This window comes from Ursus arctos, unplaced genomic scaffold (genome assembly GCF_023065955.2).
Source record: "Ursus arctos isolate Adak ecotype North America unplaced genomic scaffold, UrsArc2.0 scaffold_4, whole genome shotgun sequence".
Lineage (NCBI taxonomy): Eukaryota > Metazoa > Chordata > Mammalia > Carnivora > Ursidae > Ursus > Ursus arctos.
In genome coordinates this window covers 49,463,926-49,484,798 of record NW_026623056.1, presented here as the reverse complement: position 1 = coordinate 49,484,798, position 20,873 = coordinate 49,463,926, and the positions used below count along the sequence as shown (strand labels likewise).

Here is a 20,873-nt window from a genome sequence, read left to right as displayed (position 1 = left end):
CCATGGTCACATATATTTTACATCACAAATGCCCCAGTTCTTGATTTAACCTCCACACTGTGGCCTAGGTGTACATTCGTTGCCTAAACCACCTTTAGTCAAAATTTAAGAGCAGGGGAAGACATGCTGTACTTTGAGATATTCAAAAGAATTCCTTTAAACTGTAAGTTACCTTGTGCACAATAGCCAAAGGAGTGTGTGTTAGTTTCCTATCACTCCTGTAACCAAACTTCTACAGATTTAGTGACTTAAAACAACAGATTCTTATTGTCTTAGAGTACTGGAGATCAGAAGTCCGAAATCAGTTTCACTGGGCTGAAATCACTGTTGGCAGGGCCAAACTCCGCTCTAAGGCAGAATCTATTGCTTTCCCAGTTTCTGGTGGCTGCCAGAATTCCTTGGCTTGTGGCCACATCACTCCAATCTCTCCCGCTGATCACATTCTCTTCTATGATTTCTCTCTTACAAGCACACTTGGGATTACATTTGGGGCTTACTCAGATAATTCAGCATAATCTTCCTATGTCAAAATCATTAATTGAATCAAATCTGCAGAGTTCACTTTTGCCATGTAAATTAACATTCACAGGTTCCAGGGGTCAAGATGTGGATATCTTTCAGGGCACCATTATTATTCTATCACAGTGTGTTAAGGCTTGAAAATAGATCAAGTTCCATCACTTTATTCACAATTTTACAGAGGACTGAGGTTAGGATTAATTACTCCCCCCTTCTGTGTTATTTCCTCATAAAAACAGCAAAGAACTCAGTGCACCCAGGACAGTCGTAATTAACTATTAGTTTTAAACTAAAAAGTTTCCTGGTTTGGTTAAATTATATGCCCTCTTGTACGTACACAGCCTTAAGATGATGACAGTTAGCTGATATGTACTGGGACAGTTTAAACTACAATTTGATCTTCCAGAGGCCTGAAAGTCTATCTGAACTGTTTTAAAACCAAAGCTGCTGCTTGTTTTGGGATGTATTCCCTATTTATACTCAATTAATAAAGGGTAGATAACTTCAGGCATCCCTTCTGAAAGACTACAGAGTGGTTGCAAACTGATTAAAACTCACTGGTGAAACCAGTTTGAAGATCACATCAGTCACAAAGCTCAGGTCTGGTTGGCAAAATTCTAGGCTGCCATGCAAGCACAGGTAAGGCAGTATAGGTAGGAATAAAGGAAACTGGCTCCGCTAGCTCCTCTTAGAGCTTTGTTTCACCAGTAAAAAGGACAAGTGTTCTCAGGGAACTCCACCATTCACACCAAAAACTTAGTTTGAAAAGTCCATAAGAGAATGATTATGCTTTTACTCTATACTATGATAAATGAATAAACTACCTATCTTTTTATTTAAAGAACAGATAGAAAAGCTTCAATGTAATATTTATTTGGTGAATTTACATGTGAGGTCATTTACAAAAGAAAAGATACAGACAGATGCAGCTTTCAGTGCAGTTTCAAATATTTTTCAGAACAAGCAATAGTCCATGAGGATTTGGAATGATAGTACTGAATGGCACATGCTTCAGTTTCCTTCGTGTGTTTTTTCTACCCAGCCCCAAAGGGTAGGAAGGGAGAACAGTAGAAGAAAATACCAGTGTTAATGTAAATACAGCCATGCAAATAAAAACTTTAAGTCAGAGGTTATTCAAAGATGTAGAACATTTCTGTATTCAGGGGTTATCATAGTTGGTACATAATTTAAGAACTAAAATGCAGAGTTCTCAAACTTTCCATTATCCAAACCATCTTAAACTGTCCCCACTAGAGACCTCCTCAATATTTTCTAAACTCTGACTTTGGAAGGGGTCATTTCTTACAGTTTCTAGGAAGACAGCATTTGTAGACAAAACCTTTTTGACTTCACTAGGATAAAGCACCCTCTTACAGAGGGGTACAATGCACCTTTACTCTCAAAAATGTAAACTCTAATTAGATTTCATTTCCTGAAGTGTAACTGAAGGCCTGCTTGCTCTTTTATTATACCCAGACTTAAATAAACCTCTCCCAAACCCAAATATCTCAAAACAAGAGATACCTTAAGAACACAACCTCTCTCCCACCAGAAAAATCCAGCATATAAACAAAAGGATGGTCTATAAAAGTGACAATTGGAAAAATAAAACCCAAAGTGATTTTTAAGTAAAAAGGTAAAGTAAGGAAAAAAAATCTGTTAGTATTCCTAAGTAAAGACCTGGACATGCACAGTCAGGCCCTAGAGACCAAGGTGAGTTAGCTCAAAACTAAAAAGCCTTCCACATTTCCTCAGCACCTTTGAAAATACTGGTTTAATATTCTTTAAGCATATGTAGCCATAGTTAAAGCACTAAACTTACCACCTCAGGAAATACTATGCTTCTGGCTCCAAGATTTACATTCTTTTGGAACCTTTAATCAACATTTTCTTCACTACAAATTTTAAGCTAATTAAACACTCCCACACATCACACTTCATCTTTATACACACAACCAACCTGAATTTTCTTTCAAAAATACACTATTAAATAGTGTACCTTATATAGAAAATAGCCACGGGAATTTACAAACCCATTCCTATTTCATCTTACCTCTTGCCTGGTTCACTCTCCTATTAATTTTCAGTCTTCCAGCATATATACCGGAGTATTTTGCTTCTGTGTGATTTACTGTATGAAAGCCAGCTGCTGTGGACTTTTAACAACAATGTACATTATCCACTGGAGTTGAATGGGGTCAAAAGGCTTAAGTTGCCACTGAATCTAACCTTCTGCAGAATCGGAGGCATTGTGCATGCTGACAGTGGTTTAAAGGGTCTGTTTTGCTGCCTTCAAAACAAAATCCCCATTTGTTTTGTTACAAAACAAAACTAAAAGGGATTAATTGAATCCAAAAGAAACCTATTTTACAGCACTTACTATGTTCATTTAAAAACCAACATGCTGTAAAATACTTATATTGCACGCATACACACACACACAAAATCATCCAGAACATAACCCCCCAACATCCAAAAAAAAAAAAGTCAAATCAACAAATCAAAGTTTTTATTTGCATGGCCGATTATCATCTGTACTCTCTGCAACTTTAATATCCCTTTAACAGGTTCTAAGCTTTTGTTGCACAAGGAATAAAAGCTGCAACACTGCAAACTTCCTTCAGCAGCCACTCCCACAACACCTAAACATGAAACATGTAACGAATGACAACAGCACAAACAGAAATACTAAGTTCCACCATTCAGCACAGTTCATGACAGTGTCTTTAGGGTTCAGTTGAAAAGGGAGTAAACTTCTAAAAAGAGGGTCGTTCTCCTTTCCCCCTATTTTATAACGTTGGTGGTTTTAATCCGTATTTCTTTGCAACTTCTGTCTGGGCATGGGCAGCATCACAGAGCGAGTACAGATGAGCCATCTCCATTTCCGATTTGGCCAGGTTAATAGCTTTGTTGAACATGTCAATGGCTTTCTCCATGTTTCCTCTAAAAGAACAATTTTAAATGTTTCACATACAACAAGCATTTCACAGAATACAATGAAGTTTCTGACCACCCAGTTTTAGGATTCTAAAAAAATGCTTCTGTATAAGAAACAAAATAGTGCCTAGCACATAGAAAGCACTCAATGAATATTAGCTACTATTATAAATACTGTGTACTTACATTATACCTTTCATAGTCTTTGTTTTCAGATAAGAACAGTGAGACTAGAGAAATTAAATGACTTATTTAAAATTAGAATCCGGTCTGGTTCCTAAATTCTGTGTTTCTGTACTACATCGTAAGACTCCTTTAGAAAGCAGTCACATAACCTCAGAGAACATTAATGGTATTCAGGGGCTTTACCTTCACATCCATGTGAACTCTTCTTTCCCCTCATCTCTTACCACCATACTCCGCCCCATGCACCTCCACTCCAGTTACACAGGTTCCCTGGAGGCCCCTGGCTCTCCTACCTATACATAATGCTCAAATGATTTATGGCATCTCTGCCTGACTCTAATCAAATCCTCACTGTTCTAAGGCCCAGTTCAAATACAATATCCTCATGAAAAACATACTGTCATTCTGTGCAAGTCAGATGAATGTATATTCATATTCTTACTACATCCTTAATAAACACTTCTCCGTTCCCAAAACCTAGTACAATGCCTGGTAATTAGTATCTGTTTTTTCAGTAAATGGATGAATATGCTTGGTCAAAAAAAATGTAATTTGCCTCTTACTAAAGTCTAGATGTGGTTAGGCTTTACATACTTGCCAAGAACCGAGAGCTGTTTTAAGTTGTCTTACCCATGTATATGTGCATACATGCTTGAAATCTTAGAACATTTATAAAGTCCCTACTAAACTGCATATAAAGGACCTCTGGGGTAACTACTTAACTTCCTACCACAATATATGGCTACATGAAAGGCTTGTTTTTTAAAAAATAACTTTAAGAGTTCATGTTTGGTTATTAGGTAGATTGGCTAAATCCTAGGATAATGAGCAATTTCATACATTCATTTACTTTTATTTCTTTCTTTATTTGTAAGGTAGGATTTAGAATGGATTCCTAAAACTATAACACACCACGAAAACCCATCAAGTGCGTATCAGGGGTTCTTAACCCAGGCTCTACAAATAACCTTATAGCTTTCCTCAAAAAAGATTACGAACCAGTATCCCATCCTATCTTAGTGCAAGAATATCCACATTAACAAACTGGCAACTAAGAAATAATATTTACATGAACTGTCACAAATTTCATCAGCCTATATATATTCCGCTCACTGTGGAGCAAAGAGAGGACGTAGGAGGGGCCGAATGACAGGGAGTTAAAACAATCCCTAGTGATTCCTAACAAGATCAGTTAATTTGGCATCAGTGAAATACAGAGGCTAATATCCTATTCCTACTACTGGATCATCATGTAACCTTGTTAACCAGTTTGGACATCAGTTTCTACCCTCTTCGGTTAAACTGAAGATCACATAATCCCTACCTTTATAAGGACTGGGGTAAAGATCATTTGAAATAAAATTTGGAAAACCACCCAAGGTTCAGTACCTGGCCTAGAGTAGACACTCAAATGGACAGCAATGCCAGTACTAAGACGGTATACGACACTAAATTCTATGGTATAAACAGTTGTCACCTGTTAATGGTGACTCCCAAGTGCAACTCTGGATAAATATTTTCACAAAACAAGAAGTTATGAGCAGTTAAGAGTTACAAAAAGTCTCTAGCTCCGTGATTTTTAAGAAAACTCATGGGCTCAGGGATGATGTTTCAATGTGTCCAGTTGCTTGGCTGGTTGCTTATTTGTAGCAGGATCTGGATCTTCCTGCATTCTGGCAGGAATCCTTACGCTGCACTACCCTACCTAAGCACACTACAGGCATTTTTCCCCTCCAATAGAAATAATATAGGTGAACAGAGCAAAGAACACACAAGAGGTATTAGAGAAAGATCAAATTTTCCTAATACATATGCTTTTAAACAAAACTTTTTAAGTGTAACTTTTAAAGGAAGAAAATGAAACAAGGCAAATCAAAGTTGTATAGTTTTGAGAGAAGCTTCCTTCCAAAGGCATGACATATTAAGAATTTAATGGATATTGACAATAACATATTTGTAATGAGAAGAATGAGAAGATAAATATCTATGGAACTGCCTTAAATTTTCTTAGACTATAGAAGTTACCTTTGCACTTCAATAGTTCCCATGGTTTCATATGCAAAATCACATTTATTGTCAATTTCAATAGCCTTGCTGATCAGTTCCAAACCTCTATCCAGATCTTGCTTCCACTGAAGCTGAAGTAAACTGCAAATGCAACAAGGCAGTCAGATGTAACTATGGCGTAGTATCAATAGCAATATAAGCACACGACTCAATTTCTACCCTCAATGAATTTACAGGGAAAAACAATCTAAAATAGTATATAATCATTAATTTTTTCCCTCAATTTTATATTGGTTTTATATTCCAAATTCCTTATTATGAAAAAAGTGTCCAAAGGTCTAGGCTCTGTTACTAACTTATCTTGCAAAGCTGACTTTTTTACTTTGTATAAAGTTTTTTAAATGATAAGTACATAAGGACTGGAAAAACTTATTTTCATACAGGTAACATCTGACAGGACTTTCAGTACTGAAATCTTTATAGACTGTAAATAGTATATTTACCAACTGCTGTATAAGAATGAAACATACAAATTTAAAAATTAACAGTGGAGCATCTACAGCATTAAGAAATTTGTCAGTTAACTTACCGATACTCTTTACCACAGTCCCCCCGCCTTCCTTTCTTAATGACTAGAGAAATCCATCTTATTACACGCAAGATATAGTTTCTTACAGAAACAAAGAGAACGACAAATATACATACCCTTTATGAACATATGTTGTGGCATTATCTGGTTCCAAATCAATACATTTATCATACATATCATCAGCTTTCCCGAACTGTTGTTGATCTGTTAATGCCTATGTGAGGAGAAACTTCAGTTATATTAAGGTAACTGTCAACCTAAGCAATTAAAAGTATATTGTTTACTAATTAAAATTTACTTATCCATTCATTACCAAGTTAAATGTTACATCTTAATTATTTTTTTATTGTTGTAAATATGAAATCTTAATTGTTCTTTCTTTTTGTCAGATGGTTACATGAAATAGCAGATGATCTGGTACAGTGTAGACCAGAGAAAGTCCTGCTCTTGGTGCTAGTTCTAATATCAGTTTTGCACAGGTGCACTCATGTCACTCATAATTTATCATAATATATCATAAGGGACTTATTTTAAAGACAATACTCTTTGGAAGAATAAATTCAGTTATGTGTTATCAGTCATTCCTTAAAAATGTTGATTAAAAAAAAAAAAGCAGCTACAGTCAACTATTTTAGGGCAAATCCCATGGCAGAAATGGAACGCTTGGTTATATGGATACCAAATCATGCTGAACCTAACTTTGAGACTTAGCCAGCATCTAAGCTCAAGCTTGAGAGTTAAAAAATATTACACTGTATCTACGTGTGTATATAAAGTAATATATATTATTTCATGAAGTAAAAATCAAAAGACGGGTCAAAGGATAGAAATTTTAGACTAGTAATGTTAGCTGATAAGAAGATAGTGCAAGTAAGCCACAGCTATTCTGAAGGGAGCACAGTGACAGGAAAAAATGCAATCAGAAAAGCTCTCAAGAGGTTGTACCTAGTATTAAAAACCCCTCTGAATTTCATTTCAGTGATGAGGTTAGTGCTGTCACTTTCTGGTTTGTTTCTAATCAAACATAAGGCATAAACCCAAGTGTACTTACTCAATAAAAATGTCCTACAATTATAATGTGTTTGTCCTATTTTAATTTTGATACATTCTATAAAATTTTATATCATACGTTTTAAATCGTGTGTAGTCAGCAGTGTTTCATTTTTTTATTATCACCATCCTGTCTAGAAATTTTAAAACAAATAGATAATTTCAAACGCAATTTTAAGAATTTCTGGGTTGTACGTCATACCCTAGAATCTCAATTCTTAACAATGCAGTGATATTAGGACTTTTTTTTTTTTCTTTTTTTAGAGATTTTACTTTTTATTTTAGAGAGAGAAAGCATGAGCAGGGAGAGGGGCAGAGGGACAGAGAGAATCTCTAGACTCCACGCTGAGTGCACAGCCCAACACAGGCCCAAGTCTCATGACTGGAGCCAAAATCAAGAGTCAGATGCTCAACTGACTGAGCCACCCAGGTGCCCTGATATTATGACTTCTAAAGAACAGATCCAACATAAGTCAATCTTATCATAATCCCTCTCAAAAAAAAGTTATAACCTGTGGTACTTATATAACTTGACTAAATGCATGGAAGAAATTAAAAACAAAACAACCTTCAGAAAAGGTTTGGAGGTAGGAGTCTACCACAGATGGTCATTTTTAAATGTTTCCTATTTCTGTGATGTTTGGGGTAGGGAGAAAATATTTCTTTGGAATAAAAAAGAATAAGAGAAGATATTATATAGCATACTGAGATATCTGGTTTATGAATATACCAAAAGCAACTTTCAACTTAAAGACTAAGAGAGAAAACAGTCATTCTGAGATCATTTACTTACAGAAAAAAGTCTAACTGTGGCTGTAAGAAGCTAACCATTTTCATTTATTGGAGGACTTAAAATTAATAAATTTTCAAAGACTTCAGACTACAATTAAAAAGTGAAAATAATTCAAGTGTACATTCTACTTTCCATACCTTCAATCCTAAAGCAAGGAAAGGTTCAGGATTTGGCAAACCACAGAGAAATTAAAATGAACTGTTACAGCCTACCTAACCACTTAAAAGGACAGTGATCTAAATAGGAAGAAAAACCTTTCCATGACATTCTTCCCACCAATTGCACAGAGTAAATTTTCCTAAGGTAATTAACTTTTTTGCAAATCCAATCCAAATGAACAATTAAGGGAAATGCTTGACTTAAGCTTCCCCACGTTGAGTTTAGGGCCAGGGCTTTCAAACTATCAACACAGGAGTCACTCCTAAGGTGATTGAAGACCATTCTGGAAGCCAGGAGAATCATAACAGAACAAAGCCATTCGTGTTCACAGAAGCTGCAACCAGGGAAGCACTGTTTCTAATTTCCATACTGAAATTCAGCATACGAATGAAGTTCTTCAAAAGGACTGGAAACTGGGGGCCCTGGCTGGCTGATTCAGTGGAACATGCAACTCTTGATCTTGGGGTTGTGAGTCTGAGCCCCATGTTGGGTGTAGAGATGATTACTTCAAAATGGAATCTTTAAGGGGTGCCTGGATGGCTCAGATGGCTAAGCGTCCACTCTTGACTTTGGCTCAGGTCATGATCTCAGGGTTGTGAGATCAAGCCCTGCATGGGCTCTTCTGAGCATACAGCCTGCTTGAGATTCTCTCTCTCCCCCTCTCCCTCTGTTCTTCTCCCACCTCTAAAAAATAAAATTAAAAAAAAAAAATGCCGACTGAAAAAATATGAAAAATCACATTTACCTGAGCATATAGTGCATAGCCTTCAGCACACCTTGGAAATTTCTTTATGACCTCTTCAAAACCTTTCATAGCTGCTTGGATTTGTGAAGAATTGTTTCCCGTATATGCCTGGCGATACTGTTTTAAAAAAATCAAAACAGGCCTGTCAAATCAAGAACTCAAAAACTCATGGAATTTAACATATTACAAAAGTCACACAAAATCACATGAATATTTCCAGAAAAGCAGGTGATTTGCTAACCTAATCTGCTGCATCTAAAAGGGTTCCAAGGAAATATCTCCGGAGCAGGGATCCATAGGCTATGTACCACTATGACTTCATTGCCATTATACAATTGCAAGATGTTCAATAATCTAGAAGAAGGCATACTAACTTGTAAGAAGTTAACTTTACATATAAATGGGGGAGTTTTAAATCTAATTTATTACCACTTTACCAAAGTTACTATTAAAGCTTCACCTACCAACATTTTTCATCCATAATATAAATGTGCTTATGACCAATTTCTTTAAAAAGTCTTTTAGGACTCAGGCTATAGGGTTAATTGGAAGTACCTCATTTCACTAAAAATGAACTTTTGTCTGATTTTCAGCTTTGTGTTTCTGAATATTAATAAGGTGAGATGAGAGAGCAGTTATGTGATACGACTGAAGAGTATTTCCTCAAAATGCTTTTGTTTTTTTGTGTAGCTTATGGTAGAAAGGCAGGGAGAACAGTGCTGTTTAGGGGAGCATGAAATCAGGGACAAACATCGAGATGAACTCAAATAAAACATCCAGAGGTACACAGGAACAATACCTCAATTAGCAAGTACACTCCATTTCCCTAAACACATTTCTCCCTTGTAGTCATCCTTTGGGGGAAAAAGAGATGATGGTTTTGTAGACAATGAGATACTTATTTTTGTTAACAATGGGAAATAAAAATGATGTTTAGGAAAACACAAAATAAAGTAGAACCTACCAATGCAAAACATTTCTGAGCTTGTGCCAGAGCTGACTCAGGTCTTAATCTAATACATTCATCAAAATCTGCCACTGCTTCTTCAACTTGATCAAGTAGTATTTTCAGCTAAGAAAACAAACACACACACACATATATACACAATTCAAAATAACAGGTGCACCAGTTGAATACAAATGTCTCTTATCACAATTTAGCATCTGCTATGCATGTAGTAGTTATTCAATATAGAAATCCTTTCTAAGTGAACTAGAAAATCCTATCATTTAAAGGAATGATTCTAAAAACTATTAACTGATTTTTTCTAAAGCACCATTACAAGACAACCTTCTCGGGTCCCCTCCCTCCTCGGGAGCTTTATACAATCACTTTGCTATCGTTTAATAAACCCTGCTTTGCTGCCCACAAAAACAAAAACAAAAAAAAACCCAACCAACCAACCAAAAAAAAGCACCATTAGAAACCCACCATTTTTGTACTGCAGTTTTGGTCACTCTTAAGAAATCTGTTCTAGAAAACTGAATATCTCTGTACTTTAAAATTTCAAAGCGGATCAGACACCAGTAATTACTTTTTTTTTTTAAGATTTATTTATTTATTTGAGAGAGAGAGGGAGCATGAGTAGGGGGAGGGGCAGAGGGAGAAGCAAACTCGATCCGAGGACCCTGGGATCATGACCTACGCCAAAGGCAGCTGCTTAACTGGCTGAGCCACCCAGGCGTCCCAGTAATTACCTAAATGTCAAGAATTTTAAGAGGTTATCTCACACTTCTTAATAGCCTCCAGATAGAAATATTAGGTAAAATTCTCCATTAGAAAGAACTTCTGCTTTTCTGTTATTATATCAATAGCCTGTACATTCCACCCTAATGCATATCACGAAGCTATCCATGTTAAACAGGTAATAAAGCCGTGTGTTCCCCAGAAGAGGCTGAAACTGGGAATGGTTTTCATCACTACATATCTTTACCAAAAATCAAGTATGCATATTATAAAACTCCATTCAGAAGAGTTTTTTTGGTACTATTTGGATAGTCTAGGACAAAATTTCCTTACAGCAAGAAGCCCACAGAAATCACCCTGTTGATTCTAGCATTAACTCAAAATGTTCAATAAATGTTTCAATGTCATTGAAAACCTAGGAGCCAGAAACACCTGAAAACCAAACTTGAACCGGCAGGCCAACATTTGTAGCCTTCTTTCTTTCTTTCTTTTTTTATAAGCAAATACCAAAATTCAAAGGACAAATATTTAAGATGGGACTAATAAATGCCAACCCAAACTATAAAACTATACCTTGTTCACAGCTATCAGAAGTGGCACAAGGAAACTTGTGACAACATTCTCAAAAATGGTGTAAAATTCCTCAATCCAAAGGTCAGAACTCTTGATAAGAAAATAAATTTACCTGTCCTCGGTGGTGATAAACATCTGCATTCTGAGGATCAATGTCAGCAGCCATGTTAAAATCCTGAGTGGACAGCAAAGGCTGCTGCTGTTGCATGTGCATGCTGCCTCTCTTGATGAGAGCATTTGCTCGGAGCTACATAACCAAAATAAGAAAAGGGTTGTCATTACCAGAATTTAGTTTTTTAACAATAACAGCTTTACTGAAGTCTAATTTACACACCAAAGCTCATCCTTTAAAAGTGTACAAGTCATTTTTAATATATTCACAGAGCTGTGCAACCATCACGAGTAATTCCAAACATTTCCATCACCTTCAAAAGAAACCTCATACACATTAGCAGTCATTCCCCATTTCCTTCCTAATCCTCAGTCCCTGGAAACCATCAATCTACTTTCTATTTCTACAGATTTGTATGTTCTGAACATTTCACATAAATGGAACTGTACATTATGTGGCCTTTTTGTATCTAGCTTCCTTCACGTAACGTCAGGTGTTCAAGGTTCATCTATGTTATAGCATGTGTCAATACTTATTCTTCTCTATGGCTGAATAATATTCTATTGTACAGATATACCACAGTTTATCTGTTCATCAGCTGATGAACATCTAAGCTGCTTCCACTTTTTGGCTATTATGAATAATACTGCTATGAACATTCGTATAAGTTTTTGTGTTGATACATATATATATTCAGTTCTCTTGGGTATCTACTTTAGAGGGGAACTGCTGTGTCATATGGTAACTCAATAATTACTTAACTTTTTGAGGAACTCCCAAACTAATTTCCAAAGGGACTTTAACATTATACATTTCTACCAGCAATATGTGAGAGTTCCAATTTCTCCATATCCTCACCAATACTTTTAATTGTCCATTTTTATGATTATAGCCATCTTGGTGGGCATAAAGTGGTATCTCACTGTGGTTTTGGTTTTCACTTCCCTATAGCTAATGATGCAGAACATCTTTTCATATTCTTATTGGCCATTTGTATATATTCTCTGGAGAAAGTCTATTCAGATCTTTGACCTATTTTTAAATTGGGTTCTATTGTTGAGTTCTGTATATATTCTAGATAAAAGCACCTTATCGGATACATGATTATGAATATCTTCTCCCATTCTGTGGAGTGTGTTTTCTCTTTCTTGATGGTCCTTTTAATTACAAACGTTTTTAGTTTTGATGATTTTCGTATTGTTGCCATATCTAAGGAATCATTGCCTAATCCAAGGTAAGATTTCCTCCTATGTTTTCTTCCAAGAGTTTTATAGTTTGAAATCTTACATTTAGGCTTCTCATCCATTTTGAGCTAATTTTTGTACAGGGCACATGACAGTCATCATTATTACTTGCCATTAAAACAAAAAGTCATGGTCATGAAAGCAAGAAATAGGTTTCTTCTGCAAAAAAATTTTTTGAGGCATTAAGTACATGTAAATTTTCTTTCAATGAAACAAATAAGAATGCCCCCACAATTATAACAAAAACAGGAACATATTTGTAATCAGTAGGAAATAAAATTAAAAATCATATTAGTAGGGTATCCTCAATTTGAACACCTCATTTTGAAAGGAACTTTTAACAAATACTTAGTTGTAATGCCTTTTGTTTACAAGAGGTGAAGACAGTTTATTAACAAATACTTAGGCCTTGAAAACAACTTTTATATTCCACAAAATACATGAATAATTCATTTGGAGGTGAAAAAAGCCAGAATTCACTTAAATCAGTCAGGAAACAAGCCACAGAGATGTTAACAAACTAGTAAGGAATTTAGTTAATTGGTAGATAAGCTCTGTCTTGTTAAAACACTGGGAAGGCTCATATAATTCAACAGATGCCCCTAAATATTAATTATGAAAATAGTTATGAACACATAAAAAGCTGTTCCAACCACACAACTATAGAACTTTTGGTGTATTTTAGTATATCTCTGTATCGTATTTTCAGAACCTGTTTTTTAATTCATGTTTACAAAATGTTTCAGATTATTAAATGTGTTTATTTTATTAAATGCATTTTATAATCTTGTACTACCTATTGCATGTTATTTACAGTACTATCTACAGCACTGCTGTATCACCCTTACCCCTATCTAAATATAGTCTAATACAGCAGGCAGTAGCTATAAAAGGAAGCTGAAGTTACCAGATGCCATAGAAAAAAGAAAAAAATTCCTTTTCTGGCTAAAGATAAATATCACTGATATTTACGTTTCAGTTTCACTGCACCAAATCATCATTAGGTGTAGTTGCTTCCAAAATAAAAACAGCCTTTTGGAGAATGGCAACCACAATGTGAAAAATTTGGCAAAACCCGTAAAAGCCCCATTTTAAAATTCTTTTCTCTCTCTCCCTCACACACACACACACACACACACACACACACACACACACACTTTAAAAGGTACCTTCACATTAGCTTCTTTCAAACTGATGACCTTATCTAAATCTGGTTTGGCCGCATTGGCATTGCCAATGAGCAGGTAGAAGGTGGCTCGTAGTAATAATGCTTCTGCCATGTATTTGCCTTGGGCATCTATTTCTTTTGAGCATTCACTTATTATTTTATCATAGTTTTCTTCTTCCATATACTGTTTGGCCCTTAAATATCCAGAACTGAAAATAAAAATGAACATTCAGAGATTATTAAGAAAGGATCAAATGCTGAAACTTGCCACACTTAGTATTACTAGAGTTACTAGAGTTAAGCAACTGTCCATTTCTTAACATTCCAGTGTAGGACTGAATGGGGCAGTGGTGAGAGGGGTAAGAGATTAGGATTTCTGACGTGGACTGCGACTCTTCTCGATGTCTTGGAAAGTTTAAAAAAAGGTTAACAGCAGAGTCAACAGCAGAAACAGGGTTACCGCCCAGGCTTCAGCATTTATGTACGTTAAAGGATGAGCTAATGACTGATGGATCTGCAACGTGGACAAAGATCTGGTCTTATTCACCTTCAGACATATGCATACTGATGTCACTCAACAGTTATTTTATGACCAACAGAAAGAAAAGAGAAGTAAGATATCATTAAGTAGGGTCACAGAAACCAAGGGAAGACACATGACCCAATCTGTGCTTGGTAAAGAACACTCTATGTTGTGGAAAATTCACTGTAAAAGAGCAGGACTGGAGGCAGAAAATTATCTGAAGGGCTCTCATCCAGAAGTTGTGTTGTTTCACCTAAATAAATAGACCTAGAATGAATAGGTGGAAATATCGAAGAAGCAAATTTAAAGGAAGATTCTTCTATTAAGTAGGATGTTAAAAAAAAAACACATACACACACCCTTTCCTATGTTTAAAATACAGTGGCCACAACATCATTATTCTTCTAAGATGGTAACTTTTATTGAGGATGCTTGTAAAAGGGATTTTTTTTTACCTGAAAAGGAAATTTATACTAGCTAACCTCTAAGGGGTCTTACAAATACGAGGCTCCAATAGTTAGAGTACATTTTCTCATTTCATTTGTTACATAACCTGAGTAGAGAAAACTGGCCAGTAACTTAAGCTACATCAGTCAAATTCTTACAAACTCTTTTATATTTATCCTATAATTACATCCTAATATTCCCTGCATTTTAACTTCATTGTAGTTTTTCTAACAAGGATTATTCCCTAACATGAAGAGGAAATTATTGGCATTATCTTAAACATTTACTTCTCAACTACAATTTTCTGAAAAGACTGTGTATTAACTAACTAAAATTTGAATATCTTGGTACAAGTATGCATACTATCTTCCCTTAAAAGGTAGCCAACAATGGTTGAAAAATTAGGAGATACAAATCAAAAGCAATGTCTCCTCAAACTTTCCAGTATGCTACAGATGCAAAACTATGCTTTGTTACAGGAACAATACTCCCTTTTTTCCAAAACTCATTAAAAAATGTCATGTTGGTAGTAATATTGTACCTTCTCCTAGAAAGGAGAGCTGCCTTTAACACCAAAACACAATACTGATAAATACAAATGGATCAGCAGACTAGGTGACTTATACACTCCATCACATTGCTTGACCTCCAGTTGTAAACACAGCGTCTTGTACTTTGGTTTCAATTCTCTACAGGAGCAAACACAAGAAGCCCAAAACACAGAAAAAACTCTAAAGAAAGTCACTCTTCAGGGCACTCCTAAGCACCTCATAGTTTATAAACTTCCCTGCGCGAAAACACTTGGATGTTGAGCTACATGGTTAATTTTCAAGTTAGTGCCCCTTTTCCAAGACAGTCAACCACTTGACTCACTGGGAATCCTCTTGAGAATATCGTGTAGGACTATGTAGATAGACTATGCTTGCTATACTTACTTTTCTTTTACTTCTGAAGCCTCCCCTTCTTTGTCTTTGTCTTCATCAGACTTCTCTCCTTTAAGCATGGGCTGAGAAATTATATCATCCGTGAAAGAACTGAAGTAAGATTTGATGAACTGTGGAGATGGCATCAGAGGTTCACGATTCTGAAATTTAATCATGTTTAAATATATCAAAATGAGAAAACATTGACCAAAGAAGCAGGTACATTTGTGTAACACTGAGAATGACTCCTGTAAAAACTGGAATCTCGTTCTCAAATAACTGAAGAATATTAGGCTCCAAACCACAGGACAAGAGACAGTGGAAAAGGTAAAGTTACTCACCCCAGCTGTTCAAAGCAGGTTTTAAATGATGCCTCCCTGGGTCATGAGATCGAGCCCCACGTCGGGCTCTGAGCTGAGCATGGAGCCCGCTTAAGACTCTTCTCACTCCGCCCCTCCCCTGAGACACACACACACACACACACACACACACACACACACGTGCACTTGAGTTCTCTCAAACAAACAAATAAATATTAAATGACACTTCCCTTCTCCAAAGATGTAAAACATCAAGAACTCCTAGGACTACACACTTAAAGTTAAAAAGGTGAAATGTGGAACACAGGAGGCAAATAACTGCTGAGTTAAAAATTACCTCCTACTGCACCTGGCTGGCTCAGTCAGTAGAGTGTGCAACTCTTGGTCTTGGGGTTTTAAGTTCAAGTCCCACACTGGGTAGACAGACTGCTTAAAAATCAAATCTTAAAAATAAAAATGTAATAAAAAAATAAAAATTATCTCCCTCTGGTCTCTGTCCTAGAAGATCAGCATCTTAACTAATCATTCAAGACCACATCTTACACAGGTGCTGTAATGTTAAGTCCATTTACTGTGGGCTTTCATCTGTCCTCTAGTTGTATCGCATCTGAAGATCCCCATTACAGTAAGTGCCATTGAAAGTCTGAAGGAAATCACATTTCTTATTTAAATTACCACTTTTTGGCATGGCAACCTGATTCATAATTATAGAAGTATTTTAGTTCTCCTTTTAGTCTGATTAGGGTAAAGTTTTAGAGACGGTAAAGGGAATAACATGGCCATAAGGCTCTTAACATATATTTTGGATCCTTTAGCTTAAAAATTCAACCCAAAGATTTTTAAATTGAAATATGATATTTTAGATTGTATGCACAACAAATACCATTTCTGTTATTTTGGTGGATTTAATGTCTTTGTATTTGAAGAAGGAAAAAAAAGGGAATTTGGCTTTATAAGTAAATGACCTAATCTAGGATAGATGAGATTGGGAAAGAAAAACAACAGGAAATCTAAGGGAAAAATCCCTATTTTTGTGGAAGAGATACAATGTCTTAATTTGGGATTATACAAGTTAATATTTTAAATCAAATGGTCACCCATCAAGTGAAAAGTATGCTTAACTTCGGTATTTCACTAAAGACTCTGCATAGGAATGTACATTGGTAATTATTTGCCACTTTAAATAGCAGTTACTGACGGCTGAGTAAATCATTAATGTCTTTTAGTTTACTATTTCAGCTTGGAAAAGGGACCTCCATGGCTTCCACAGAGAATTACAAATTTAAAATGAAAACAATGTAAGTAATGCACTTAAGTATCAAGGGAACAAGACACAAGTTCTAGCTCTGCCACTTACTAGCCATGTGAACCTTGTACATGTCATTTTCAGTTTTCTTATCTCTGAAATGGCAGTAAAAATATTTGCTTTATTTATCTTACAGGGTTGTTGTAAAAATAAAAACAATAATGTGAAACGTATTTTGTTATTCTGTGCCACAAAGGTGGCATACAAACAGATTAGAAAATGTAAGTGAAGGGGGACCTGGCTGGCTCAGTTGGCAGTGTGCGCGACTCTTGATCTTGGGGTTGTGAGTTCGAGCCCCATGCTGGGTGTAGAGATTACTTAAATAAATAAAAACTTAAGAAAAGAAAGAAAATATAAGTGGGAACTGATTTGGAACCTATGTAAATGTAGGTTATCTTATATTTTCTTACTACCCTGAAGTCCACCCAGCATAAATACTCGGCAATAACATTATATACACAAGGAAACTAGGCTCCTTCGAGGTTGTGAGACTTTTACATGGTACTTACAGTGTTTTGAGGAACCCCTGTTCTAGGAAATGATCAAGGGAAAAAAGCGTTCCAGAGTTTAAAGAGACTGAGAACAACTACAGCTACATTCCTCTCGGAGATTCACAATATATCCTAGCACATGAAAGTCCTGCAGTGAAGAAACCCATTTTAACTGTTTAACTCAGTGAATATTCATAAGTGCAAAATTAAAAAAACACACAGCTTATTAAAATCAATTTAAGAGAAAAGTTATTCTTAAAGATAAAGGAACAATTGCCTCAATATTACTGAAGTTTAGCAGAAAATCTCCAGTGATATTTAGTAATGCCTGTGGTAGTCTCATGGCACTCTACTGATATCCCTCCATGATGCTTCACCATATCATGCCTTTTACACTTATTAATGGTCTCTCTCACTAATAATTCTGTAAGGGCAAGGACCATATCTAACCACCCTTCTAAAATTGCTTTGTTCAATAATGTCTCTTGAATTAAGATCAAGAGACTGCCTAAAACCAGTGCCAATTTATATATTAAATACACCTTTAAAAACTTTAATGATATAGACAGGAGTTGGCAAATTTTTCCTGTAAAAGACCAAATAATGTTTAGGCTTTGCAGTGCCACAACCACTCCACTCTGCTGTTTTAGCTTAAAAGCAGCCACAAACGATGTGTGAGTGCTGTGTTCCAGTAAAAGATTATTTATACAATCAGGTGGCCGACTGGCTGTGGCCCACAGGCCTTGTTCGGTGACCCCTAATATAGATGAAGTCTTTCAGTGTCCATCCTCCAGATACAATATTGGATATAGCCTACATTCTTATTTTGAAAAGATAAGCTACAAAAGCCCAAGATTACAGAAAAAGAAATACAATGCAGATCTAATTTCAGCTGTTGCCATTACTATCACATCCAAGTTTAAGCAGTGTAAATTAAAAATGACCCTTCGTAATGTATATTCCCTCTACTGACCAACTCAGACTTACCTTGTATTTTTCTTTGGCTTTCTCTTTTCCAAGAAGTTTAAGAACTTTATCAGCTAACAGCATGCTTTGTTGATTTTGGAACCCTTCTAGTATACACACAGCAGTGACATCTAGAAATGATGGAAAAAATAGAAGTATAAAATTATTGCATAGATCATCAGCAGCATCAGATGGGCACAATGTTACCACACAAAGCCATACCAAATCGACAGCCTGGTGTAGCTATCAATTTCATTTCCAGTAAATTGATTCTGTTCAACAATTTAGCTTTATATACTCTATAACCAAACTCAAAGCTCAGAAATTCATTCCACTTCTCTGGTTATTCACTTTCCTCACCTGTGAAATCCAAGGGACTATACTGCATGGTTTGTGATGTTCCTCACCACTCTCACATTCTACATAGTAAATAAACAAGGAATCCAGGAAGATTCTCTTCTGTCCAGTACCTAAAGGCCAAATCAGTGAAATGTGGCTCTCTCATGGCTGATTCTTTTTATAGGCCTCAGAATTATTCCTTGTGTCCAAAGCCATCTGGCCACAGAGTTCTCAATTAAATCTGCTGCAAAATACCATTTTCATCTGGTTATGCCACAGCTCAAGATAAAGTGGTTTCAAATTTAAAAGATCAGTGGTTCCTTAAACTCTCAACCTTTCAGAACACTCAAACACTGGCTGTTCCCACTCTTTCTGAATTCAGTTTCTCAAAATTTCAAATCCTCAAACAAGTCAATCTGCTGTTATGTTCCCCTGACAACCTGGCTAAAACCAGTGTTAATGTCTTTTTCCCATCCCATTCCTCCTATCTAAAATCCACTTATCCTCCTTTCTACCAATTATTAACTATTAGTAACTTGGACGGCTGGCTGAAAACTCAGAATTCTCTTTTCCAAACCAACTGTCCTTCTACCCACCAGCAAAGTATACGACACCACAAACCCTCAAATTTTTCTAAAACGTTCTCTAAACCACCCTCACTTGGAAATCCAGACCTTAAAAATAAAATGGCTTTTTCCTTTTAAATAATGTTATTTAAAAAAATTATGGCAAAATCTGGTTATTGATGCTTTTAAAGCAGATTTAGCCTGTAGAAATCACATTTTGGTTTAGCTCCATGTCACCTACAAAAATGTACTTTAAAAGCCAGTGGCCTATATATTCTAATTGAAGTTCTGGAAGCAAATATGGCCAATTAGAGGCCGCAGAATATTTATAGTATTTACGGAGAATGGCAAATTCACTTGATGCTTTGTACCAACTACATAATTTCCAATCGGGTATAAAATCACGTTTGAAAATACCAGAGCAAAAACCAAATGTTAATGATTCATCTCAAAATTATTTCATATTTATATAGGATAATCACTGAAAATATGCAGAATCTTAGCAGCACTATCACTGACTAAAACCTATTTTCTGATTTCTTATTTATGGAATTACACTGAGGCTCATTAATTGCCAAGTTAAAAATGTATGGGATGTAAACTTCAAATGTTAATACTAATGTAATTCCATAACTGAGAATAGAGACAACACTCCAGTGTCAACAATCTCAATTTAAACTAGAAAACAAACTCTCAGTTGGGGAAGAAACTAACTTTTAAATACAAATGATTTCTCTACTCACAAGCTGAGTTTCATATAAATTTACCAATGACTACAAAGCCTTTAGTAATTTTCATATGTAAACACAAAAATACCCTCACCTTCTAAACATTCCTTCTTATTGTCTAGCTTCTCGTGGGCTTTTGCACGTCTAAAGAGAGCTTTCACATATTTGGGATTAAGTTCAACAGCCTTTGTACAATCTTGTGCCACCTCTTTCCATTTTTGCTGTAATTAAAAGTATTAAAAAAAGTCACACTAAAGGAAGCACTGTTCAAGAGAAATCAGTTTTGGAAACTTAACAGGCTGAGTATTAAGAGTCCCACAACACACAAAAATATTCCCAATACATAAAAAGTGTTAATATCCACAATATATTGTAACAGCTCATATAAATACCTGTAATAAGAAAAGCAACCTGATTTTCAAGAACAGGCAAAAGACCTACTTAGGCCATCTTTCTACCACCAAATCTACAAACCTACCTGCATCTCTGTGCTCA

At 35.8% G+C, this 20,873-nt stretch overlaps 1 protein-coding gene across 1 annotated transcript in view; it reads right to left on the bottom strand.

Moving 5' to 3' along the window:
* Positions 1 to 1,376: 1,376 nt before the first annotated feature.
* TOMM70 (translocase of outer mitochondrial membrane 70) overlaps positions 1,377 to 20,873 on the bottom strand; it is a 34,572-nt gene continuing 15,075 nt past the window's right edge. Inside the window, exons 3-12 of the mRNA XM_026492124.4 lie at positions 20,473 to 20,599; positions 18,767 to 18,876; positions 15,675 to 15,823; positions 13,771 to 13,978; positions 11,358 to 11,492; positions 9,950 to 10,057; positions 8,986 to 9,102; positions 6,355 to 6,452; positions 5,668 to 5,790; positions 1,377 to 3,462 (exon numbers count right to left, since the gene is read on the bottom strand). Of these exons, the coding sequence (XP_026347909.1) occupies positions 3,309 to 3,462; positions 5,668 to 5,790; positions 6,355 to 6,452; positions 8,986 to 9,102; positions 9,950 to 10,057; positions 11,358 to 11,492; positions 13,771 to 13,978; positions 15,675 to 15,823; positions 18,767 to 18,876; positions 20,473 to 20,599 (1,329 nt within the window). The 3' untranslated portion in view covers positions 1,377 to 3,308. The remainder of the gene's footprint in view (positions 3,463 to 5,667; positions 5,791 to 6,354; positions 6,453 to 8,985; positions 9,103 to 9,949; positions 10,058 to 11,357; positions 11,493 to 13,770; positions 13,979 to 15,674; positions 15,824 to 18,766; positions 18,877 to 20,472; positions 20,600 to 20,873) is intronic.